Consider the following 27,680-nt stretch of genomic DNA (forward strand, 5'->3'; position numbering starts at 1 on the left):
CGCAAATATGTGAATATATCAACTTAGTGTCCTGTTTGAGATTATATTTCAAAGATGTAAAAATATTTTAAACGTCTCGTGGATCCTTAAAATAATATGTGATTTTGATGCATGTCTATCGGCTGCCAAACATCATGGGAAAGCATTTCTCTGTAATACAGCTTCCATGTGGTGTATGGGAATGGAAAAAAGGGAGGGAGAAGGATGAATATACACTGGTTATTAGAGCTCTGGTCTGCAAATCAGATGTAAAAACTGCAAAGCCACACTGATGAATGAGAACATATGTCCCTTTGTCTTTTAAACATATCATGAGACTCTCTTGAAGTTCAGTTTAACCTCTGTGCAGACAGACCATTCCTTTGGGTCGGTTCCAATAAAGAAAACTCAAGCTTCTGCACAGTTTTTCCATCGCAGATTTCCCCGTTAATGTTTTTTCACTCAGGGATTGTCCTGTGTGTCTTGAAGCTGTTTGTAATATGTGTCTGTTTCTGTTGTTCTCAAGAGATGTCTACTTCACCATCTCCGTCTAGCATTTATGTGGCAAGCATGTTCATGGGAGCCCCACATCTGTGGCCACTACGTCGTGGTTCGGGATCTCTGTTTGGCTCGCGCTCCTGTCTCTGAGGTCAGCCTGCAGAGCCCCTGGCCCAATAATCACACCAGTCGCATATCCAGCCCATATGAAGTCAATAAAATCAAATTTAAACCAGATCCTGATTGGTTTTATGTCCCCCTTGTGTGTGTGGGTGTGTGTGTGTGTTTGCATGAGCAACGGTTACGGAAACCGTAAGTTTATATGTGTTTAAAGTGGATGGAGATGGAAAGAGAGAAAATGAGAAAGGGAGCATGGTGAGTGTCAAAACAAAAGGTCAACCCCTTTATTTTCTTTTTCCAGGATACAGCACAAAATCAACAACATTCTTCAGTACTTAAAAAAGGAGTTTAGAAAACAACAATTATACAAATTAGATTTGCCCGAGTGAGTCTATAAATTGTTTTAAAAGGGACTGACTCAGCAAAAAGTCAATATTAAAAAATACACAAGAAGAAGCAGAGAGAAACAATACGCCGATAACCAACGTCTTATGTCTGTGGCCGAACAGCAGTAGCAGTGATGAAAGCATTGAAGACTAAAATTGAAAACACACGTGGAAAACAAAAGTAACAGCACTGCTTTTAGAGCGTCTGTGCAGTCCTTCCTTTCAAGGCAAAACCAGAATTTTCCTGGATGTGTGGCGCCACTGGCTTTTGGCCACAGGGAGAGGGTGTGTCAGTGAAGCCCATCTCCATTATAAGGTCCACTGGTGATAAGTGAAACTTAGCTCCAGCTCCTGTGGTGGGATGTTTTTTCTTAATGTATTTTTGGAGGGTCAAGGGTCGATCTCCATCGGAACAACGGTGAGGATGGCGTCCTCGTTTCCCCGGCGCACGACTACTCTCAGGGTTCCTTCCTTCTTGATGGCGGCACTGACGTCGGTGGCCGTTGAGATCCTCTGGCTGTTGATGGAGATGATGACGTCGTGCTCTTTCAGGCCGGCGCTGGAGGAGGGAAGAGGAGGAGAGTGGTGTTGTGGGTAAGCAGAAAAAGATTTTCAAGCTCTGTACTCTCATCTGACATAAGAGTCCACCCCTTGACGTGGACTAACACCAAAATTGAATGAATCTTTCCCTGACCTATACGTCATTCGTCCACCAGGGTTTGTTGAAATTCATGCAGTTATTTTTGTGTTATCTTGCTTACAAACACACAAATGGACAGGGGGGGGACATAAAGTCCTTGGTGGTAACATTAACAACACTACCATCTTTATCAACTCAATAATAAATGTGTCAGTTTTACAACAATTGCAATAATTACGAAGGGAAACAGTTGGTTAATACTCAACAGACGTAGCAGCTCACAAACAACACAGGATGTGTGTCTAATGTTTTAATAAACAAATAGAAGTTGTACATCTGTGATCTGTGAGCACAATCTCTGTCGCTATAACATCTGTTTACTTTCACGATGCAACGATAATGAAGGAATGAGAGCACAACAAGTTCAGAGTACTCGAGCAAATGAAAACATGTTGAGCAGACGTAGAAAAACCATACGGAAGAAAACAACCCAGTAAACGTGGAATCACACAGTAACCGGCCGCGATATCAAACGCCGACTCCCGACACAGCCGCTTAATCACATCCACATGTAAACACAGACCACCACACCTTCACTTGTAACAACACAAGTGCAGCTCAGTTCCCTCACTACCCTCAGCTGCTCTCACACCTCCGACGCAGCAAATGGTAGGTTCCCTACAGCAGGGTCCGGATTCCCAAAGTTAATAAACCAGCATATAAAAAAACGGAATGGGTTTAAAAGCATGAAAGTTCAGGCTGCAAAATAAGGCAGGGTTTAAAAGGAACCGCAGAAATGTCATTATGCAAAGAAGCAGGGGGGGGGGGGGGGCGATAGGAGCGAGGAGTAAACTCTGACGAGGCCTCGCAGGGGGAGACGCTCCGGGGAGGGCTGGGCGAGCAGGAAAAACCACAGAGCAGCGAGTAACCTCCCTGCGTGAGGCTGAGAAGGAAACAGCTGACCTCAGCATCTCCTGAGCCCGACTGCTCTGGAGCTGTGGTGGTGGCTGATTGGAGTGGGCTGCAGTCGTGGGAGGAGGGGGGATATTTTCGAAGGCCAGGAACTCCAGGCACGCCGGAGCGAGCTTTGAATTTATGTGCGAGTAAGACAGTTGTGTAGGAGGCCGCGTGTGAGTTTCCAGTGTGTGTGTGTGTGTCCATGTGCACGCTTTACAGCTGGTGGAGAGAAATTAAATAAAGGAAAGGAAATGAAATATACTGTCTATTTACATGATGAGAGGCCAGAGGGAGCTCTGTGGAGAGTGATGGGGCTCTTGCGTGGCGTTAATTGCCAAAGACAATACCCGGCGGCTCAGGAAGAGCCAGAAACAACTCGTTTTTGCACTTTACCGGAAAAAAACACAAGTTTGCAGCTAAGCGCACACAATATCACGTCTTACACTGCAGCCGGTGTCTTTGCGATGACCTCCATAACGTAGGCTCCAGAGGTGATGTCAGGGAAGTCGCGGTGTCGAGTCTTCAGCTCTTTGGCCAGACTAGAGGTAGAAAGGAGGACAGGGGTTGATACCGCTACATTTTTCATCTGGCAAAACAACATCCAACTTTACACCTCTTATCCTTAGGGTTATGCCCGCATATCACAGGTTCAAGGTACAGAGACAAACACCAAATGTTACACTTTCATTCACAGCTACCGACAATTGAGAGGCTGTCTTTGGACTGAGGGAGGAAACCAGAATACCTGGAGGAAAACCCACTGCATGCGAATGTCTTATGCCAATTATACAGCAGTATATGTCACATAATTCAATGTGCATTTTAATTTATTTAATTTAATTTAATTGATATAATCGCAAAGAATCTATGTACAGTCATTATCAGGCATGTATAGGCCTGCATTGTCAAATCCTGTACACAGCTTTTTTATCTCCTATGCTTGTTATCTGAGATACTATGCTTGTATCTCTCCTTCTATTGGAACAGGTATGTGACATTTTGGTCATATAAGTGTTTGTATCTAAGCCTCTCTGTTATTTAGTTTTTTAAGTTTATTTGTTAGTTGAATTGTATCATATGCAAAACTACGTCTGAAAACTGATTTTGCTGCAGCAGCTCCACATGTCTGATTTGTCTTTTGGTGGGTTTGTCAGAATAAACTGTTATCGCTCCAAAGACATTCATGTTCTGGCCTCTCCAGCAATAAATCACGAAGCAGACATCGCTAGACTCCAGCGGTTACACAGCCTACACACACATTCACATGTCTTCCTGTGATTCGAACTGGGAACCCCCTCCTGCTGTGAGGCGGCCGTGCCAACCGCTGCACCACCGTGTCACCCTCCAGCAAAACAAACTAACAATCTGAATGTCACACTTTAATGTCGTCCAGTGTAAAATAAAGGGAATCATTCACTGCATTTCTACAGATTTCTACTCACGATGGAGTGAGAGTCATCATCCTCACGCCGATGTATTTCTTCTTAGCCGCTGCTCTCCCTGGAGACAGAAAACAACACAACACAAATACAATCACTCATCCTCTTGCCTCCACCACGCTGGCCTCTTGGTTTTATGAAGTCATTTACTGACCTCAGAACAATTTAAATCCCCCCAGTGTGTTTTGTTTTCTGCATATGAGTGAAAGATTTATTACTTTGGACCAGACTGCGGATTAGTGATCGCCTCACTAATCTTAAACACGTCTCGCAGGGTCGTGTGCACATGTGCACAACTACATGCTCCATCTTCTTTATGTTTCATCATAAATTTGGAGAGTCTTGGTTGTTTAGTTATTTCATCACACTTAAAATCAAAGTGAGACCTCATGTTGGCAGCCACATATTAAACACATGTGTGTGCCGGTGCCGGGGCCAAAACACACTGGGGTGTAGAGCAGAAACATAAAATAACAAATACGGGCATATTCCTCATTGCAGTTTATTTTTAATCTCATAACACTGTGAGGTAATGCTCGGCACAGAATCATAAAACAGAACATTTACTCAAGAAAGCTCAGAGAGATGCTGTGCTAGATAAAATGCTCCTTTACTGTGTGTGCACGAGATCTTGGTCCAACTCTCACAGCCAACTTTCAAAATCATAACAGATTTAGAAGCGATAAAATGAAAACACAGGGAGTTGTGTCAGTGACAGCTCGTACCTCGGGACTGTCTGTCATAGGCCTCTTCCAGGAACTCCCGAATCTTGTCCGAGGGAATCGCAAAGGAAATTCCGGCCGTCACTTTCAACGTGTTGATCCCGATCACCTCGCCATCCTGAAACAGCAAACTCCCACTTAGCTTCTTGTAAAAAACACAACTGTAAAACTAATATGTGGATTAAAAATGTATTAAAATGTAAACAAGTTTTTTTTTCACTTACCAAATTTAACAGAGGCCCTCCAGAGTTGCCGTACTGTCAAAAAGATACACCTCTTATTACTTGTGTTCGTAAGAATGAGTTGAACAATACAAATTCCCTCTTCTTTGACTTACATTGATGATGGCGTCCGTCTGGATGTACTCCATGTCTGAATTGCGGAGGCCCAGCTCCCGGCCCCCTCGCTGGGTGGTGCTGACGATTCCTGTGGTGACGGTGTTCTGGAGGGAGAACGGGCTGCCGATGGCCACCACGAACTCCCCCGGCCTCAGGTCCGAGGAGCGGCCCAGCGGCAGCACGGGCAGCTTGGTCTGCAGGAGGAGAAACACAAGGGGACGGCTGTTCATACAACTGGAGGCCAAAGTTATTGGGAAACAGAATGGAGTCAGGGGCATGAGCTGAGTATGAACATGGAGACCAGTGAGTAGCACGGCCTGGGCCACTGGAACAGGCGGCTGTGGCAGAGCTGGTGGAGCAGATCGTCCAGACACCAGAAGGTCTGGGGTTTGATTGTATGAGTGAATGTGACTTTAAGTGGTCATAAATGAAACACTTGTAAATGTATCTAGTTTTTCCAGAAGTCGCTTCCTGCATGAGTGTTGTTAAGGGCTCAGGGAAGTTCAGTGTCGAATTTAATGCGATTTGGACACAAGATAAACTCAAATTAACTTTTATAAAACAGATGAACAATAATAAAAGCTGATTCTCCAGTTTAAGGTTATATATAAAAAATGGTCAGGTTAAAAAAAAAAATATTCTGCATGTAAAAAACATGTGTTCTGATATTAATAATCTGTTTATTATCAACTTCAGACAGTTTTCAGAATCAGAATCAGAATCAGAAGTATTTTCTTGCCAAGTAGGTTTACACCTACAAGGAATTTGCTCTGGTAATTGGTGCTTTCAATTAACATAGAAACATAAAAACACAATAAATACAACATACATAGGAAAGCAATGAAAAATAGAAAAACCAGTATATATTTACTCACTGTTTACTTCTTATTTACTCACTTTTTTCCAATATCTATACAAAGTAACATTTATTTCGACATAAACATTTCTGAATAAAAATATATAAAAGAGAAAAGATGTAAAAAGTGATATGCAAAATGCAAAACAGTAAACAGTGTCCGATTGCAATATGCAATGTAATGCAGTATAGTATAATATGATTTAATGTGTTAATTTAACACATCCTAAAGGTGTGGGGGCGGAATAAAAGTCTGAGTCAGGTGGGGGTCCCGGGCCTTGTTTATGAGGCCAACTGCAGCCGGGAAGAAGCTGGTCTTGTTTTAAAGTTTTAAAGCGTTGACTGATTTGTAGAGAGTCAAACTCAGTGTTGCTTCAACTGGACTGACTCTATACGGAGCTCTGAGACTCTACAGAGCTGTCAGGACACATGATCATGTATTTCATGAGTGCACTGTGGGAAAATAATTTCAGCAAAAACCTCAAGTTTTCGAAACACAACCCACTCAACGCTGCGTGGCAGTTCTCCCACATTAAAACAATTACTGCTTTCCCAGCGCAGGGAGAAGCGACATTGATGCCAAACATCTCAACTCACATGCTAATAATCCAGATCAGAAGCTTATTGGTTGGACTCTTGCTGACAAATCACTTTAAGCGCAAGTGTGTGCCAACAAACACAGACGCCGGGGAACCGACGGATGCACAGTGACGACCTTAAGCTCTGGTTAACTCGGCTTCAGTGAGCAGTGGAAACCCGGCTGCAGAGAATTGTCTCTCCAGACAGAGAAAGGATATATTTATCCATCCGCAGTGACAGTTTCCTTTTCTGAATGAAATCATCGGTGCCGGGCAGTGCCCACGCACGGCCCAGAGTGTGTGCACAGACCCAGAGCCCCGACGCCATGGCCAGCACTATCCTAGAGAAAGAAAGGGATCCGTGCCCCCCCCCCCCCCCTCCTGTGTATCCATTTTGTTGACTCAGGGATATAAATAGCAGTTGGAGGAGGCTGCAAGGTAATTTAGACAGAAACACAAGCCGGCAAACCCCGACAAAAGGATCCCGGGAAATATGCAACATGCAACACCCAGACGTATAGCAGGCAAATCACAAATCATATTATTCCCAGTCATAAAACACGACACCTCGCTGCCTGTGCCAGCTTGCATACATTTTTCTCTTTTTATGGATGTCTGCAGTAGAAAACATTAAAACCCTCACAACAGGCGCCTGGATAAAAAATGTAGTTTATGCAAAATTAGAAAATCTTACTGTGAGAAAACATTCAACGCACACGTTTGATTCATTTGTCGGTTTGTCGCGCGTCAACGATCTTGACCCCTGAGGTGAAGTTATAATTAGACGATGACAAAGATAGTGATAGCCAGTAACTGAGAAAGAGAACCTTTCAACCGTACATATACCACACACACACACATATTCACATCTACATGCATGCACGCACACACACATACACACAAACCAAGATTCACACACAACTAACACAGATGTCCGAGGCCGTGCTCCTGGGGCCTGTGGCCTTGTTTGTACATTGTAGGGATGTTAAAAGCACACACACACACACACACACACACACACACACACACACACACACACACACACACACACACACACACACACACACACACACACACACACACACACACACACACACACACACACACACACACACACACACACACACACACACACACACACACAGCTGAAGTGTGTACATAAACCTGAGGAAAACATACATTTGGCAGGTGCAAACACACAAACAGGCACCTGACAGGGGAGAAGCAGTGTGTATAATCCCCCCCGCTCTCCTCCCCCCTAAGAGTATAACCAGATGGAGAGAGGAAGCAAGGGGAACACACACACACAAACACACACACAGAGACACACACACAGAGCTGAGAGAGAGAGAGAGGACGTCAGGTGGATGTGAGTCACTGCCAAGACCCTTCAGGACTCACACTGCTGGTCACCATGATTACCATAACAGTTAGTGATACCACCAGTGCCATGGTGACTGTTGCTATCAGCTGAAAACCTTGTATCTCCAAAATGTCGCCTATGAGGAATTCTCTGCAAACACAAAATCCACAACACAATCAGATAGATCATGCACAAAATCAAAATGCATCAGTTTGCCGACAAGCAAGCTGAGCAAACACCGAAGATGCACAACGTTGTGAAAGACCTTCAGCTTACTGATCATGACTGCTCAGCATTCTGGACTCATGACTCGTGGAAAACCATCCCGCTGTGTAAAGTTTGACTCGGCTGACCACCCAAGTGACTCACACCCTGCTATTTCAGAAGCACTGGTACTGGTTCACCCACTGGAAGGACAGCCACACGTGGAGGAGGGCAAGGTGGAAACAGGGGAACAACAAACACCACAACCCACAGGAAGGGAGTTTGAGAATGTGAGACCAGTGAGTCAAACCCAGTTCTGTTTGATATTTCACGGATGCATGCAGCCCGCGCTGGACTAAAGCGGCTTCTGACCCAAATCTTTTATTTCTGTTTTTCTTTTTTGGGGTTTAAGATCCAAAACAGCAACAATCAGGGGAGTATCTCGGAAAAATCCTTTATAGGCAGCTGAGGAGTTCAGATGTGGTCGACGAGAATAGCCTCTAGTTTCTGAAAATGAAAGCCTCTTGTTTTGTTGGGCTGGAGACCACGTCATTGCCTCACATTGTTTTGCTGGACTTTAGTATGATGCCATCGATTTCTCCCTAAAGCAAACCATGTTTTCCAAGTTCTCGAGAGTTCAGATATGAGACGGCGTCAGATTCAAGGAGGGGCGACCAAACAGCTCTGTTTGTCTTCAACAGGGAAGTAGCTGCAGGAGGCTCATGCACCAATAAGTTCCAGACCTTCTTTTCCTCAGTCGTTTGTCCCTGAGCTTAGTTTTGATTCAAAGTTAAGTTATCAGGACAGAAGACAAGCTGCAGAGTCACTTTATAGATCTGTTATTACCTTCGCCAGGAAGGTTTCATTTTCATTAGCGTTTATTTAGCAGGAATACGCAAAAACAATTAGGGATAAATCTGGATAAATGGGTGGATCCAGTCATTTATTTTTCACATTCTTTAACATGATGAGATAGGACGTTAGCAAAAGGCTGTATTCTCTGTGTGCCCTTCTAGCCTGTCTTTGTCTTGGTGGAAGGATACAGTAGGGATGAGGCAAGAACCAATAACTGATAACTGAACCAATTTTGGTCTTGAATCTAGATCAGGGGGCAGAAGTGATAATTTTTTTTGTTTTTCACTTTCTTTGACATTGAGAAATTGGACGTATTTCAACATTTGAATTAGTTTATTTGTCAATTTCTTAGAGAATAATGAATGGATCTTGACAAACATCTTGTTGTAGAGGGGACTGATATCTATAAGTTAGTGGAGATCGGAAAAAAAACCTGGATGTGGTGAATTCAAATGTGTTTTCATAAGGGTTCTAAGTGGCATTCAAGGTATTTAACACTACGCCTTGGTCAATTGGAGTTTCGCTTAAAAAACCATTACACTAACAACCATTTTATGACTAGACGACCAGGTGCAAACTCTAAACCTCAGTCAAACTGGGACAGACTGTGGCCCAGCTGAGGTGTGTACTTATATGCACACAGACACACACAAACACACACACACACAGAGAGGGAGAAGGTTGCCTGGGCATGAACCCTCACAACCTTGTCTGTAAATTAAAACCCACACACCTGGCACTGCTCAGATATACAGCCTCACCACTTCAAAATACACAGATCAGAGACACAGAGGCTGCTTCGCTCTGGGTCAAGTGTGTATGACCCGATCTCTCTATAAGCTCAACTTCACTCACTTAAGCTCCTTTCATATACATGTGACTTTAAAGCAAGGGAAACACGCTTCTATGTGTTCTACCTTGCAATATTCATACATACACTACTTTATAGGGTTGTGCTGTAGACATCTGCCCTCGGGGGGTTGTGCTAATGCAGATAAAATGGAGCAGGTCTCAGCGTGCTCATGTATAATATGAAGTCAGGGGATCAGAAGAGCCGGCTGAGGGGTTGGAGACAGCGGACAGTAGGTGTGGTTGTTTGTGTGTCAGTCTGGGTGCTTGTATGGTGTGTGACTCATGTGTATGAATGCCTGTCTGTGCAAGGGTGAATATTGTTTATTTGATTTTTACGAATAAAAGGTAGCACACGGTATAACAGTAGTTGGGTGGTTTTCTGGTATTAGTGAGAATGCAAAAGTACTGAGATAATTACTGTTTGGTAACAGAACTGGTACCGGATCAGTTAAAATGTGAACGGTACCCAACTCTATACTCAGTAGAGTGCATACCGCGACCCAAATCCCTGGGTATGAATCAGACCTTCAACTAAATGTAATGGGTTTTGAAAACAGGGGTGAAAACATAACCTCCTTGTTGAGGGCAAACATCACAGAAGTACAGAAGGTGAGAATCTGAGCCGCAGACCAGACATGAAATTCATATTTTTTGCTTCACCAAGCTTTTTCCCTGCCCTGTAGGTAACATCAACATGTTCAAATCACACTGGCTGAGCCATTTCCTTGCTGACACCAGTACGGAAACCACTATGGTTTCCATATGTTGATGGGAAGGTTTCTGAGTCTGTGTAAGAGCAAACATATGTCTGTGAGTCCCGTGCGTATCTGCACTTTTGCATGAGAGCTCGGAGGACTCCAGGGCGTCTCAGCTCTGCCCACACACCACAAAACTTTGAACTGCTCCCGTCACAGGGATGAGAGGAGATGAGGTCTCATGCTTTAGGAAAAACAACACCTCTCTTTTATCTGTAGTCTTGGGTCATTTGTATTTACGCTGACCTGAAACATTTCACTGTGAGTAACCTCTTTACAGTTGACCTCATATTTGGCGCTGTGTGTGTTTGGATACGGTCCAACCTTGAACTTGAACATAGACACTGAGCACGCAGGGATGATAATGGCAAGAGTAGAACCAATGAGGGCCACATTATTTCCTATAGGGTTTATATGTCTGCTGTGGTTATATTGTGGTCTAGACTATTCTTTAGGAGACTGGGGGAGCTCACTGGAATCTGCTGGAGGAACCCAGAGGGTCCCTGGATCCCACTTTAAGAACTAAAGGGTAATAGCCCCTTTTGTGTTGCACTTTCATAAAGCCTGCACCCGGATTGTAGAGTATGGCACTTGCAATAAATGAGTTAGTGAGATAATAAAAGCAGCAACTGGCTCAAAGGGAAACACCTTCACCTAGAAACAGTGTTAAGTTTTCTCAGGGGGAACAGGGTGGCGAGACAATTCATCAGAGAAGGATTATAAAACCTCCATTAATCCATTATCTATACAATTTAAAAAGGTTTAAGTCATTTACTTTACTTTTACTTCATTGACGGTTGAGACAAAACTGTTTTGGGTTGAGATGCTGCCTGTCCAGCAGGCTTGAAAAACAATTACACAGCCAAGAAGTAGGCCAAGACAAAATGCATCAAGACCCGCTGTGTGTGCATATGTGTGTGCACACATGCGTCGTTTGTGTGTGTGATTTCTTTGGCTCTTCTCCCCCCTAACTGCCTCCTTGAGCATGGGAACCATTATGGATGCAGGGACAATGGATGAAAGAGAGAGGATGGGTGCGGAGGAGAGGAAGATGTGATTCATTTCCCCTCGGTGTGTCTCTGAAGGACAACGTGCAGCGTCTTTCCACTTGCACTGAGCCTGTCCTCCATGTTCCTGCAGGGAGGACAGGCTCAGACACACACACACACACCCACACCCAAAACACACAGACACACACACACACTAATTTGTCTGTCAGTCCTGTTCATCCATCTCTCGCTTCCTGGGGAAACATTTACTTAATGTTGCTGATGAACAGATAAACAAAACTACAGACGGCTACATGGAGGCACATTCCTCTCTTTCCTCTGTGCACATAAACACAGACACACACACACACACAGACACACACACACACACACACATCCATACTGTATTCCAATAATAGCTCCTTCCAAACCAACCCCAGGCCGATCTGCCAGAGAGAATGATTTAAGAGTCTTGATACCAGGTGACGAGTTGCAGAACACAAACAAACAGAGTTGTTGTTTTTCAGGCGACCATATGGACAACATGAGGCCGGATTTCTCTGCCCCTCGTAAAGCTGAGTTTAGCACGAGGGTTCAGTTAATAGCTCGTTTTATTGGAGTCGACTTCCAAATGTTTTCGGCTTCTTTTGTCATTTTGGGGGCAACTTATCTTTTTCAACTGAAACTTTAATAAAAAACCCTCCTCTTGCCTTTTGAGATGTTCTTTCTAACGATGGTATATTTAGCTACTGGATTTTGTAGTATTTTTAAAAAGCAATGAGTCATTAGGGAAGAAGCAAACTGAGCTGCTTTCAGTTGTGCACTGAACTCTAGATAATCTGCTGAAATTACTTTTTTAAAAGGTAGATATATATACACACACAGTATATTACATATCCCAAAAGCTCTTATTCCTACTACACACCCACACATACTGTGTCTATGCTTGCTGAACTATGACAGGATAATCACCGTTTAGAGGAGTGACTCAGCAAATGTTCGGCTACACCACGAAACAATTCTCTTATTTCTTTGTTACAAAGTGAAACCAAGTATAGAAGAATAAAATCAACCAGACCTGTGACTGCACCAAGTGATAAAATGATCAGGGGTATTATGGAAACTTTTCTTCACAGTGCGTTTGAGTGTTTTGACATTTTTCCAAGACGGTATAGCCTGTGGAAGTTAAGCATCAGTCAAATGTCTTTCAACAAGTCAGAGAGCGTCGGAGTCAGAGCGAGTCGATCCAGGTGAAAGTGAAACGCATTCCAAATCAGGGAGAGTGTTTCCAGCTGGGCCTGACTGAGAGAATTGTGTTAAAGGACTTTTTAAAGCCGAAGAACAACAAGTTCTATCTTTATTGGGTTGTTGCCACATCAAACAGTGCACTCATTAGCCTATAAGCTCACATGGTACTGCAGACATGGGGATCCATTTTCCAGGCCTTGACCACATCTCTCCCTCTCCCTCTTTCTCTCTCTCCCCGTCCCACTTGCTTTCTCTCTTCCTCTCTGACTCTCTGGACAGGAACAAGTGAGTGAAGCAACCCCGCCCCCCCTCCCCTTTTCCTTTCCCCTCTGAAGTTCCAGCTGCTGTATAGACAGACTAATGTATTCCCCAGAGCTGAGGGGCAGACCACAGCCCAGGGAGCAGACTGGGCCTCGGTACCAATAAAATCATTTCACAGAGACAACAGAAAAAGAGAGAGGAGAGAGAGAGGCGTCACTCTCAGGAGAAGTTAACTTCCTCACTCATAAACTGGTGCAATTGTTGATTGAATATCTGTGGCTGATTATGTATTAACCACAGTCGGCTCTGGTGTGCTCAGGGATGGAGATGGAAATGAGAGAGGGAAGAAGTGGAGGGAAGATTTAAGAGCAGTGTTCAGTACCAATCAGAATATGAATCCATTAACTCACATATTGCAATTCTGGTACGAAAACAGCTTAATGCTTGTGGTTGTGTTTAATTTTCTCCACATTCAAAGTTTGTGCGTATTTTAAATGTAGAAAATCTTTATTCTTATACTAAAAAATGTTCACCTTTTTACTTCCTCTGCACTTGCTGATAAGGTTCACGGCTGAAGAGATACCATCACTGTTTTAAGTTCTATCTAAATCCAACTTTCAGTCACTGTAACTGTTCAATCCGTCCGTAGCGATCACTTCCTGAATCATTTTTCGATGTAAGTGATGGTGAACAAGATCCACAGTCCTACAGTTTTCTATAAAAACACTTCTAAACATGTGTTCAACAGTCTGATTCGAACAAAACTTCTCATAGGTATCAAGTCGTCCCTTTGTTTCCCAGACAGTGTCTTTGTGGAGCTGCAGTGGAGAGACAATGAGCAAGATAGAGAATTTGTTCCTGAAAAGACCATAATTTAAGTAGATAATCACAGGATTTGACAAAACACAGACTGCTCAGATTAGCCTTCTATTTTTACACAGAATAAAAAATAGGGAATTTCGTCCCCCATTGCTCCGCCCCCACAGACAGAGACTTAGTGTCTCTCTCTCTCTCTCTCAGCGACTAATAGGTGTTTCAATGAAGACATGGGCGAGCAAGACTTAAGATATTGAAATTAAAGACCCTGTACCAACAAAAAGGGAGATGGATGACTATATTTACACTTTTAAATAAAATGATAAAAGACCTTTTCACTCGTCCCCCTACCTTCTCATTAGAACTCACTCATCCTCTAATTCCAACTTTTATCAACTCTCACTCGCTCTGAAGTGCGCACACACACTAACACACACACACACACACACACACACATACACACACACACACACACACACTCAAGTGACCATCTGAGGAATCAACCTGATTCAACTTCACACAGCGACTTAGACTCTTTATCAAAACATGTACAGACACGGCGTTGAATTTGTTTTTTCACCTCAGATACAGCTCACTCTCATTGGATTCAACCAGACGGTGTCATGCAGAGGAATGCAACAACTACACTCTAAGTGAAAAGCTGGGAAACATTTCTGTAACGTACACGCGAACATTTCTGCAACAACATGAAGAATCCGTCATTCCAGGAATCTGACTGTACACTGCCCAGGCTGAGTGTGTGATGTAAACAAGAAGAGAGAATGAGGACCAGCCTGTCATCAACAGACGGGGCGGCTTTTTATCACAGGATGAGCAAAAACAAAGCATCTGTCACTGCTCTTTTCCTCGCTCTCCCCTCACACTGGCGGCCCGAACAAAACCTCTGTGTTTCGGCCTTCTTTCAGAACCCCACGTCTTTGTAAAGCACCTCCAGTTGCTGTCATGAGCATCTATTGAGCTGCGTCATCCAGCCATGAGAGTGAGCTCCATAATGCATCAATCGGCCCTGGCTTTGTGCCACGCATTCCTCCTTCACTGTGATTAACATGTAACATCCTGGATCCCACTCGTACAGTAGAAACAGACAGGGACAGACAGGGACAGACAGGGACAAGAGTAAATGTGTAGATAACCTCCTCCTCTACAGGAAAATGTTTACCTCTGTGCTTTTAAATATCATTTCTGGCTTTAACCAGGTGATGTGTTTCCAGCGCTCTGTAATAAGCGAGTGTCTCCACACGCTGCTCAGGAGAAGACGTGTGTGATGTGATCTGGTTGTTTTTGCAGACTGTTGTGTTTGAACACCGACAGGATCAGGACTGACAGCCAGACAGCTGCTTGTTAAAGACCTGTTTGGCTGCACCTGCATTCTCACTTCTCTTCACTCACGCTCGGAATAATCTCCAAGATTTAGAAACATTTTTCACGCCAGACTTCAATCTCACGGCTTTCAAACTGCCCAACCGTAAAACAAGAGAATTACTGAACCGTGTGTAAATGTTTGGATCTCAAACCACCAGCTGATGGAAAACGTTGCCAGGAGAACCTGTGGCTGTCTTCTCTTTCCAAGTGACTCGTAAATCTTTGCACTTGTAGTCTATTAATCTCACCATGGAGTGCGACTAGTTCTCTTTTATCACACGAGTCAAACAATTTCTCCACACAAAACACAAACAGTGATTCTTTTGTAAGTGTTTTCGGTCCAGACGACATTTTGGCTGTTCTTTATTAACAGATATCTGCAAATGGATTCATTCATTCACCCAATTGAAAATAAATAGAAACCATTATCTGTTGGTCAGGGTTGATATTAAGGTGGTGGCAACAAACAAATCAATGTATGGTCACTGAGATGTTTAAAAATAAGTTTGTTTCATTTGGAAACTGGGGCAGGTCAGAGGTCATGAGTTCAGTGGGCTCCTCCCTTCACATGTGCCCCAGAAAAGAAGGTGTAGTAAATACCAGGTCTGAACGGGGTCAAAGAATTGAAAGCGGAGATGGAAGCCAACAGATGGAGAACAGAAAGTGGAGTGCAAAAGAGGAGGAGGAAATTTATGATGAAAACTAATGTCTGTTTTAAAGTAACAGTGTCACATCATTTGTTTTCTTTCCCTGTCTTTAAACTAAGTTCAGCTAATCACCTCCTCACTCTTGCTCCAAATTTTACATATGGACATAATTTTCTCATCTCCTTCTCAGCAAGAAAGTGAAGAGTCCCCTAAATGACCTGAGCAGGAAACATGTCGGTGTTTAGAACATTTAACCCAGCACTCTCTTTATCACTCTAGCTCTGTGACTGACCGGTGCATCGATCTTGATGAGGGCGATGTCCGATTTCTCGTCCACGTCTTTGATTTTCGCGTCGTAGAAGGCGCCGCTCTTCAGCTCCACCTTGATCCGGTGTTTGTTGGCCACCACGTGGGCGTTGGTCACAATCTGGCCATCTTCTGCCACGATGAAGCCAGAACCGCTGGCCACTGCCACCTCTCGCTTGGAATAGGTCATCCTGTGGAGCGAGGGAGACAATGGTTGGAGGGAGGAGGACGGGGATAGATTATTAGTGTTTACTCCTTCAACAGGCGTCCTTTAGGAAAACAAAGAAAGACATGAAAACCTATGGATGCTGCACCAGTGAGACTGAAGTAGAAAGCGTGCGAGGCATAAATATATAAACAGTTCAGGCAGGAAAGCATTAGAAGGTGAGCTGGAGAGATTAAAAGAAACATTTCAGCCTTAATATACAGAGAAAACCTTGATGGAAAAGCTGCTTTCAAGTCAACCCCGGATGCACCAGAGGAGGAAGGAAGAAAGATAGAAGAGACAGATCTGAGGGAGAGGGAGATAGAGCATCAGACACTGAAAGACTTTACAGACAGAACAGAGACGGCACGAAGACGAAGAATCAGAGACAAAGGAGAGGAAGAGATGAGAGAAACAGCGAAAAGAGAAGATGTGGGAAAAAAGGTTGAAGCTGGGAGAGAGGTGCGCAGTGACCTGGGTGAATCCACAGGTGGGCTGTAAATTTAAGTGTGTTTCAGTGTGGCCAATACATACACACACTCACACACACACACACACACACGCAGATGCACACACACACTGATGCACAGCTCTTACTTGCGGTAGAGTTCAATGTGAACTACAGACGGAGCAATTCTCTCCACCACGTCGGCGATGAAGTTGTATTTGTGTCTTGGGCTGTCTGGATTGTCCTGACCTTGAAACGCAACACACACACACACACACATAGGATGTTGGATGAGTAACAACAAATAGAAAACACTCTGCATGATGTAAGAGCTGTGTGAGAATAGAAAAACCTTTATCATAACACAGAGCAGGAAAAGAACAGACGACAGTTCATCTGCGGTCGAGACTGTCTAGGTCCGGTCTGACACATGCTTACATCCTCATTTACAAACACGAAGCCCTGGAAAGAAAGAGTTGAAAATAAATACTTAATCTTCACCCTTACCCCGTGGTCCCTAAGTACAACAACTACTCACACACACATATACTGAGAGTGCCAAATGCACTGAATCACCCACCACACCATCTACCCAGCATTGGGCATGTCAGGAAACGTTGACTGATTTACCTGGTAATTAAGTCCTAGCCAGAAGACAGTTTAACCAAAGCTATGAATCCAGACTCCCCAGAGCTTTCCCTCAGAGCTTTTCATCCCTCCATTCGTAAGCCCTCATTTTGCCACGTACCTCCAACTACTCTGTCTCACAAGGGACAGTTTCAAGTCATTACATTCTCCTGCAGGAGAGAATTTGCCAAAGTCAAAGGGGAAGCATAATCCCTGGGATATCAGTGATTACAGTGAAGGGTTAAGGGAAGAGAAAGAGACTTTCCGCTTGAGGTGCACTTAAGCTAACACCAACATGGAGTCAGGGCCGTGACGGGTTCCACTAAATAATATAGAATGAAAAAATTTCTCAAACCACGAGAGAGAGAGTCTGGTGTGATATGATCAACGGATAACATTCAACTGTCAAATCTATGTCTATCTGTCTATCAATCTATCTATCTATCTATCTATCGATCGATCTATCATCTATCCATTTATCCATCTAACATACTGTAGTTTACCCTTTGCACCAATTAGTTTAACATATTGTTAAACTATATATAAAGTATAAAGTACATAATATGGATCTTATTTGGGCATAAACCAAGTCAAGTAAAGGCGTAAAAATACAGCCCTGCAATACGATGGCGACCTGTCCACAAACAACCATTATATATGACATTGTACTGTATATGGTATGTATATATATATATATATATATATACTCACATTCTATATGGACGGTCTAACTTAGTCTTAAATTAACCTAACCCCAAAGTGCATGTCTCTGGACTGTGGGAGGAAATCCCGGAAAGGCCCTGGAAAAAGTTAGGATTCGAGTCGGAAACCTTTTTGCACTGTGATGCAACAATACTAACCACTGTTCCACTGTGCCGCCATTGGAAGCGATTAATCGATTTAATAGTTATTGAAGTTTCTTTTAGTCTGGGCAGAAATGGTGGCCTGATAGAAATTCACTGCCAGGCCTGGAGACGTTTTTTTTTTTTTTAAATGAAACCACGTTTCTCCAAATGTCCACATAGAAATTCCTTAGATAATTTATAGCTACCAATCAAATATTGGATATTATAAATGTCAAACAAGGATTTTATCACAGTAAGAAAGACAACTAATGGAAATGTGATGCTATAGCTTCACACCCGTATGTTTGATGTCAGCTCTTAGAGGATTCGAGATGGAGTGATAGGGTCCAGTGTCCAGAATCTGTTTGTGGAGCGTTCAAACAGTCTCTCAGTCTCTTCAGCTTCACTACTGCTGCTTCCTCCTCACACAGTGGAATTTACAACCCGACACACACGAGCGAGGAAATGTGATGATGAAAGTCCTATAAGCTCAGTGGTGACGATTTGACAGAAATGTGAAATAATAAATCAAAAGTGGCTCAAAGCTCGGGAACATGAGACGGCCAGACGTATAATTTTGCAGCTGAACTGAGATCAGTAAGGCTCTACCGTCGTAGAATGGTGTTGACTTACGACTCAAACTGAAAAGCAGCTGTCTTTTCATACGCCAATAAATTACTAATTCATCTTTAACTTTTAACTCCTGAGATTCAGAGTCGTGTGGAGGGGAATACGGATGTAAAGCTTCCTGATCAGAGTCTGATCCACGTGTGTGCAGCTGACTGAGCTGCTGCCACTTGAAGGACGACTGCAGGTTCAGGGGATGTTTCTCTGTTCATCACCTTCACATCATTTGATACATGGTTTTAAAAAAAATCCATCCTACTGCCATATATACATATAATCTATATAATAATATATATTTAAAGGAGGCCCTGTCATCGCATAGAGGAAAATGAAAATGATTCAAGACCATAATACTCTGAGGAAGGTGATGACATTTCTGCTCTGCGGTAAATTAAACATTCAGACCTGATGAAATTAAAATTCAACACAGATGGAAGCAATGATGAGTGATGGTCGGGAGTGGAGTGACTAAGTGACTCCTACTTCGACACTGCAGTCATGTTAACAATCAGTTGACAAAAACATTATTCCTGGAGTCAAGTCAAGAAAACCATGAAGCTTCTCCTTCTTTCTGTCTGTTTCACACACACATGCTCAAAGCCCCCCCGCCTTCATCGCCCCATATACCCATTACCCTCCCCTCCCCACACATTGACCTTCACCACAAGAATCCCCGCTCAAGATCCCAGCCTCCATTCTTCCCCAGTTTTCCCATCCATAGTACCTGCTGTTTTATTGGCGGCTGCAGGAGGAAGCAGCTTTTTCTTCTTCTTGACACTGGAGACACTCGATGTGAATACAGTAAGGTCAAACTGGGTCAAACGGAAGCACCAGAGCCATGAGACATGGAAACTAAACCACTGAAGAACTGTCACAGTTATGTGTGTCTGCTTGAATTCGGCTCAATAAGCTTCTTCGGTGACTCATCAGATGTGAACGTTAGTGCACTAAAGTGTAAGATTAGGACACATTTGGTTTAGAAGAGGCTCTGCTTGTCTGCAGTGAAGATGTTCTTCACTCTGTTGTTGCCTTTGCCAAGGAGGTTATGTTTTCACCCCTGTACAAAGATTTCTTTGTTGGTCGGTTGGCTTGTGGGTTGGTTAGTTGGCTTGTGGGTTGGTTGGTTTGTGGGTTGGTTAGTTGGCTTGTAGGTTGGTTAGTTGGCTTGTGGGTTGGTTGGTTTGTTTGTGGGTTGGTTAATTGGCTTGGGGGTTGGTTAGTTGGCTTGTGGGTTGGTTGGTTGGTCTGTGGGTTGGTGAGTTGGCTTGTGGGTTGGTTAGTTGGTTTGTGGGTTGGTTATTTGGCTTGTGGGTTGGTTGGTTGGTCTGTGGGTTGGTGAGTTGGCTTGTGGGTTGGTTGGTTGGTTTGTTGGTTGGTTGGTTGGCTTGTGGGTTGGTTGGTTGGTCTTTGGGTTGGTGAGTTGGCTTGTGGGTTGGTTAGTTGGTTTGTGGGTTGGTTAGTTGGCTTATGGGTTGGTTGGTTGGTCTGTGGGTTGGTTAGTTGGCTTGTGGGTTGGTTGGTTGGTCTGTGGGTTGGTGAGTTGGCTTGTGGGTTGGTTAGTTGGTTTGTGGGTTGGTTAGTTGGCTTGTGGGTTGGTTAGTTGGCTTGTGGGTTGGTGAGTTGGCTTGTGGGTTGGTTAGTTGGTCTGTGGGTTGGTTAGTTGGTTTGTGGGTTGGTTAGTTGGCTTGTGGGTTGGTTAGTTGGCTTGTGGGTTGGTTAGTTGGCTTGTGGGTTGTTTTTTTGCTTGGTTGGTTGGTTTTTCGGTTTTTAAGCAGGGCTATGCAAGAACTATAGGACAGATCTCCACGAAACTTGGTGTTAGGGGAATAATATTTATAAGTGTGTTTTGAACCCACATTTCAACTCTGTGATTTGGACTCTAACTAACCTATCTTTTTCATTTCTAAAATACACAGACACAAAGTGGAGACCAGGCTTCAGGATAAATTCAAAACACAATCATTTCAATGTCTGCAGAGATTTATCATGGTCCAACTTTAACGACAGCAGAGAGAGCAGAGAGGAGGTATGGACAGAAGGAAATAACATCAGGATTGTTTGTCTGGTCAGTGCGATCGGAAAGAGAAAAGAGGAAAAACCAACAAAACGTTTCCATTCTGAAAGCAGAAGAAGGATGGAATCACGGGAAAGACTGTGCATGAAAGAAGCCGCAGCGAAGGTGGTCGAGCAGAAAGAGAAATAAGCAAGAGAATCGCAGACCTGTGGAACAGGAAGGAGAATAGACGAGGAAAACAGACAGACGTGTAGAAACAGCAGCAGGAGACTGACAGAATGACATAAAGCACAAAGATGATATTTTAATATTACGTGCGGTTTAGACAAGTTGCAGAAGAATGTGCACGTTCAGCGCAATGTCACCCGCCTGAGTCACAGAGGGAATTCTGCCCCATCAGCGCGCCAGATGCTAAAGATGCAAAGTTCAGTGTTGTGTTAGGTTTTCAGTTTGAATGAAGTCTAAACAGATGGTTAGTGAATCAGCAACTTTAGTCGCACACATTCCTCGTATTAGGTTCTTGTTATGCAGCCAATGAATGAAGTTCTGAGTGAAAAAAATCATCCGACATCCTGGGTATCTAGTCCATCAGATACCGTTGTCAGTATAACCCTCCAATTCTCCACCGTCACTAACGATGATGGTTTGAAAAGGCCCAAAAAGTTAAACAAAATAGGTCACAGCTATATTTCACACAATTTCCTATGCCACAGTGAACAGCTTGAATAATCACCATCTCTAAGTCCAGACACGAGATGACATCACGCACAGTGTAGCTGCATGTGTTTTCTTAACATGGGGCCTGGTTGCAGGGCAAGTTAAAGGTGCTCGGAGAGAGAGGGTTGAGTTTCTTTTCGACTTCAGAGCCAACGGCCTTAATCACATCTGATGCTGGGCTAACTTGACGAGAAGGAGAGACCCCGGATGCCACTGCAGATTTCACTATTCCCCAAATGCATCCGGCGGATCTCAGGTACCAAATGAAATGAGACCTGTTTTATTGCTGCGATGGAAAGTTTCCCTGAGTGCCGGGGAAAATCAATAGCGCTAACCGCAGTCTTGTCTCCGGTTCAGACATGGTTAGCTGTCTAGGAATGACTTCACCGTATAAGTTGCTTACACGACTGACAAACAAATGTGGCCCTGCTGTCAGCACCACCGCAGCGCCCACGCCGTTTTTTGAACCTTTCCCCAAAAATGTGGACTGCTAATTGTGTGTTTCTTTTCCCCGGTGTGCTTTGCCTGTTTTAAGCCGTCAGAGGAGCGACTGTGGCACTTTGAGTCTGTGCCACACATTCCTTACTTAGTAACTGTAAAGCGTGATTTACGAGTGACAACAGAAAGACAGGGAGGAAGAGAGACACTCAGGGAGAGACAGAGACAGGAGGACAGAGTTGGGGGGAGGGGGGGGGGTAAGTTCAATGCTCTGCTGGATCAAGAGTTTGAAGTCAACTTCTCCTCACATCTCTCCTGCAGAACTTCATAATCTTCTTTCCACTCATTTTCAGGTTCTCCAGATTCGCTCAAAATCAGCACTGGGAAAGAATATTTCTTTCTCCTTTACTTTCATCATCGTCATCACATCTTCCAGCTCCCACTCAGTCTCTGACTCTCTGGCTCTTGTTTTCTCCAAAGACTTTATCGTGTTGACCAAGTCGTCTCTGGCCTGACACACCTGTGAGGCAGCAGAGTTCACCTGCTCCACAACCTTCTTTCTTTCATTTACCCAGCTGAGTTCCTTGTTGGCGATCGGCTTCTCCAGATCATTGTCCTCATCAGGCAGCTGCCTCTTCAGACCAGAGTGTAAAACTACATTTATTTTTGAAAATCTAACTTTGTTTGAAGAATTAAAAGTAAAACAAATTACCTCAAAGTCTCTTCTGCTTAGAAATTGTTTGTATTCTTGATGCAGCTGATCCTCTCCATGGGGCTTGTGATCCAGTGTAAAGAACATTTCTTTCAGTTAACAAGGTTCTACTGACGCCGTTGGTGGCAGTTTTAAGAGAGTTAAAAAAAAACACATCTGCACTTTTGCCGCCCAACATGGCTCATAAAATACATATAATATAATCACTTGAAACTATATTAAACCATAGATAATTATTTCTCCATACAAATTCAAACACACACACACACAGACACACACACAGAGAAAACTGAAGACAGATACAATGACTTTACCACCTGTTTCCTCACACGTGTGCAAGCGTGTGCATCTGATAGTTTTTAAGCTAAATCACACACACGTACACACACACTCACACACTCACACACTCACACACACACACTCACACACACAAAGGTTTCTGCAGCTGTCCTTATTAGACTCTGCACTGACATCCATTCATTCTTGACAGCCTGACCAATAACTTATCTTTAACCTTAACCATAACCAGTTTATCCCTAACTTCAACCTTAACCTAACCACAACTCACATCTGACCTCAAACCTTAATCACGATCTCAGAAAGGACGTTTTGCCTGATTAGAACCGAGCTTTGGTCCCTGTGAGGTGTACTGGTCCTGACAAGGTCAGTATTTATGCTGGAAAAGATATAAATACACACACACACAGTACTAATGATGATGAACGGCTCATTCATTGAACTGCACAGAACCAAACTCTCACTGTGCAGAGGAGGTGAAGAATGATGTCTGCTTGTGATGGAGCTCCACTGATTAGGATGAAATGCTTTTCACATGACACTGATACGCTGCAGCTCCACACGGAAACGCTCACATGTCCCGATTATTACAAATGCATCACTCCAGTGCTGTTTCATAAAAACCAACACAACCTGTCCAAAGTTTAAGAACACCCCAGTTTTTCATGTTCTTATTGAGATTTCAGCAGCTTCATTCTGGAGAATAACCTTAAGTGGTACAAAGGCAAGTGATAAACTAAACTAAGCAAGGTTAAAAAAGACAGGCCCTGCCTCATGGGACAATACTATACTACAGGAAGTAATGCATTTTGTTCTCAGAATGATGAGAAGGTACCAAAGGATGACAGACTGAGAAGTTCTTATGTCTTATTAGGTCAGAGAAGTCAATGTCATGGTGGGGCTGGAGGGAAAGAGTTAGGAGGTGGAGGAACACCAGAGTTAGGAAGGTGTCGTCATCTGGGGAAACATGGAGGTCAATGCCTTAATAAAACTCTGTCGAAATCCAATTGTTTCAATTGTGTTCAATAGATCCAGATCTTTGTTTGGATCTGCATCAAATCAAACACACTCATAAATATCAGTCCCTCTAAAGATGCCTGAAATCAACCAAAAATGAAGAAAAACAAGAAATCTCACAATGTTCCACTGAGTTTTGTGGTGATCTCTACAGTAGGAAAACCTAACCTCCTTGGCGGCTTTAACCATGAAGCTGGTTGAACTGGGAAGAGGAGGGGAACATTTGTGGGATCAAGAGTAAAATACATACTTGGTTTCAATGGCAGAGAGAACGGAGTGAGTTCTTCTGCTGGATGAATTAAAGTTTGGATTAAATTTAGTTCAACAAGAAGATTCCATGATTATAATTATTAGTTCATTGTCTTTAATTTCAGAAACTCTGACACATTGAAGAGTCGGGTCCAGAAGTCTGAGATCACTTTCTCTGAGCCTTCTGGAAAAACTGAGGTGTTCTCAAACTTTATGATTTCATTCTTATCAGACTTTGAAAATTCTTTTGTGTCCAGCTAATGTTCAGCAGACTGTCCTGGCACGGAGATTACAGCCATGTGACTGCTGCTATAATGCATGCCAGAGATTATCCACAGGCTCAGATCAAGCTTATACATCATGACTTCATTATTCAGGAAAGGCTACTCTGATCAAAGTCTAATTGTAATGCAGGAACCAGCAGGGACATGCATTGAATGGTGGCTCTTGTTATCCCAGACACACGGGGACTGTGTGCAACTGAATGCAGCTTCTCGTCATAATAGCATCTGTGTCAAGTTCAATCCACAGTGGTCGAGAGCAAGTGGAGAGTGAAGGTGAAATGAGCAGAAACAGCAAACAGGCTATTTTGGACATTTGAACCAGAAGATGCAGAGGTTGGAACAAAGATTTAAGTTGCAGGAGAACAGACATAATGTCTCACACATAATAAACCACGACTGTTCATCCTATGGAGGAAGTAAGTTACGATACAGCGATTCTGTGATAATCGATGCATTGCAAGACAATCACATAACAATACATCCTGATATCTGTCCAACTGAAGAATACAAAATGTTGAAAAGTGCAGGATTTGTGTATTTATTCACTTCAGTCAATTTCACGGTTTGACATAGATGAAAGTCTTATGTGTCGCTTTAGTCTTTAACAAACACCATGGAGCTAAACTACATAAAAGTCACACAAGTGAACAGTAATCAGGCAAATTCGGCTTAAATGTATGAAAAAAAATGACTATAAAATCTTCGTTGCAGATAAACCAGGTAGGATGAACACAAAGTTTTCTAACTTCACTCTGCACTAAAGATTTATGCACACAAACATTTGAAAAGCAAAAGTACATCGTAGAACTGTTTGAGGGGAACTCATTAACGAGAAGGAATAATTATATACCATGAAAAGCAAAACAGTCAAGTTTAGAACAGGCACTCAACTCGTAAATATAGATAAATGGATAGATGGGTAGATGGACAGATGGATAGATGGATAGATGGATAGATGGATAGTTTGGGTCTCTTATTGACCCAGAATCAAAGCCACAGGACCGTTACCTTTCCCGCAGGCTCCCCGCTGGATGAACAGAACAGGTGGCTGCTGCAGCTTCTCCGCCCGGCGGCTCACCCTCTTCAGCTCGCAGATGTTCCGGTAGGACACCCCGTCGCTGCCGCACACCGGGTCGGCAGCTTTGCACACGCACGTCCCGCTCTTGCTTCTCCTCCTCACCGTGACCGTGTAGGCCACCCCGCCGGGGACGGAGCACTCCAGCCCCTCTCCGCACATCGGGTCCCCGAGCTTCCCGTTGCCGCCGCACGCCTCGCCCTCGCCGGACGCGCACACCGAGCAGCAGTGGCAGGCGTCGAGGGTCTGTCCCGCCGCCGGGCAGTCCGCGGGGACCCGGGGACACAGAGACTTGTCGCAGCGAGCGGGACATCCGATCACATACCGGCTGGAGGATTGCGCGTCTGCGGCCGGTGCGGACGCGAAGGCTGCGATTACGCAGAGCGACAGTGACCAAAACATGATTTAAAGAAAGTTTCAAAGAGTTAAATAAAAAAAGTGAGAAAGAGTTGAGAGTCCGCTCTGTGCTGCAGTGTTACGGGACCAGGGAGCTCAGTAGTGTGCGTCTCTACGGCTGGAGGAACATTTAACTCTCGCTCTGCGCAGCCAATTACGCGTTTCACGTTTTTTTTTCTGGCACCGCATCATAGAGGCGAGGACAATCACAACAAGCCCTGTGATTGGTGGGTTTTCTGAAACCTAGTAGGCGGAGGAGCTGCTCTGTACTTTGCTGATGTGACTCCAGGGAAAACTACAAGGTCAGAGGTCAGGGGTCAGAGGTCAAAACCTCTGGAGCTCAATGTCAAACACAGAAAAGATTAGAGACGTTTCAGTCAAACCAGTGTTTGTTGATCTATCTCTCTTTATATTTTTAGCTCATTTAACTTCTCTTAATCTTTTTATTCTATTCTTTTAAGGAATTGTGATTTTTTTTAAATTTAAATAGTTTTCTTTTGATCTATGTTTCTTGTTTTAAATGTCCCTGTATCGTGGGGACATTATGGAATCATCCTTACTTTTTCCTTTAACTCTTTATGTCTGTTGTTTTTTATCTCCTTTAGTTTGCTAAATTGTTTTTGAGTTGTGCTACTTGATTTTATATATTGAGATATATATTAATTTGGTCTTTGCATTGCTTTTAATGTTCCTTAATGTACCCCTGTGTACGAAATGCACTTTATAAATAAAACTCCCCTTATGCGCCACAGCCCCCTTTTTTCTTTTTTACTATTCTCTAGTGAATCACTCCTGGCATCCACACAAGCCTTTATGACTAATTAGGAAAATCAGCGATGGGAAAAGGTTGGCTGGATTGTGGGATTGGTGGAGTTAATGTGGTGCTTTCACGTTGCCTCTATAAACAGCCAAATTTGTTCTAATTGGAAAATTGCATAAGAGCATCGTTTATCCATTAATTATGATTTAATTCCAACTCGACTGGTTCTGAGTCCCCAGCTTCCAGGGAAATAAACAACACCTAATGGTGACATCTAAATAATAATTATCCTCCCATGCAAAGGTGCATAATTCACAGGTTTTTACTATTTTTTTGGTAATGATTAGTGCCTCAGTGACTCAATGGAAATACCACAGAATAATGTATTAATTCCAGTATTAATGGTCCACATCAGGCTGTGGGCGAACAGCACATCTGTTAGGTTGGGACGTCTGTGCTGAGCTGTGAAAGAGTCCAGTAAACGCTGAGGGCAATGAATCAGTGTCATAAAATGCCTCGGCACAATGTGATGGATTATGGGTGCAGGGTTGTTTTGACGGTTTAAATGCGGTGCCCGGGTGGAGGGGGGGCACTCCTCTGAGAGGCTGCGTGGGAATGAAGGGACCGGAGGGACGAGGCCCCCTGTGGTGCACCAGAGCTGCGGGTAACTAAAACCTCTGTATCCACCGGGCAATTAGGAAGGTGGCAGAAAGGGAGGCAGGGCCGCCGTGTGCTCTCTGACACAGAACTGGGCCTGAGGAGGTCAGGAAACTGTAC

At 43.7% G+C, this 27,680-nt stretch overlaps 1 protein-coding gene across 1 annotated transcript; it reads right to left on the bottom strand.

Moving 5' to 3' along the window:
• Positions 1 to 853: 853 nt before the first annotated feature.
• Positions 854 to 26,306, bottom strand: htra1a (HtrA serine peptidase 1a). The gene is made up of 9 exons (XM_053435866.1): positions 25,681 to 26,306; positions 16,995 to 17,094; positions 16,179 to 16,383; positions 5,079 to 5,273; positions 4,966 to 4,998; positions 4,745 to 4,859; positions 4,023 to 4,080; positions 3,024 to 3,119; positions 854 to 1,542 (listed from the first exon to the last, which is right to left on the bottom strand). Exons 1-9 carry the CDS (start codon positions 26,147 to 26,149, stop codon positions 1,374 to 1,376), a joined length of 1,440 nt encoding a protein of 479 aa, XP_053291841.1. The 5' UTR covers positions 26,150 to 26,306; the 3' UTR covers positions 854 to 1,373.
• Between the last annotated feature and the right edge of the window lie 1,374 nt (positions 26,307 to 27,680).

This window comes from Pleuronectes platessa, chromosome 12, assembly GCF_947347685.1.
Source record: "Pleuronectes platessa chromosome 12, fPlePla1.1, whole genome shotgun sequence".
Lineage (NCBI taxonomy): Eukaryota > Metazoa > Chordata > Actinopteri > Pleuronectiformes > Pleuronectidae > Pleuronectes > Pleuronectes platessa.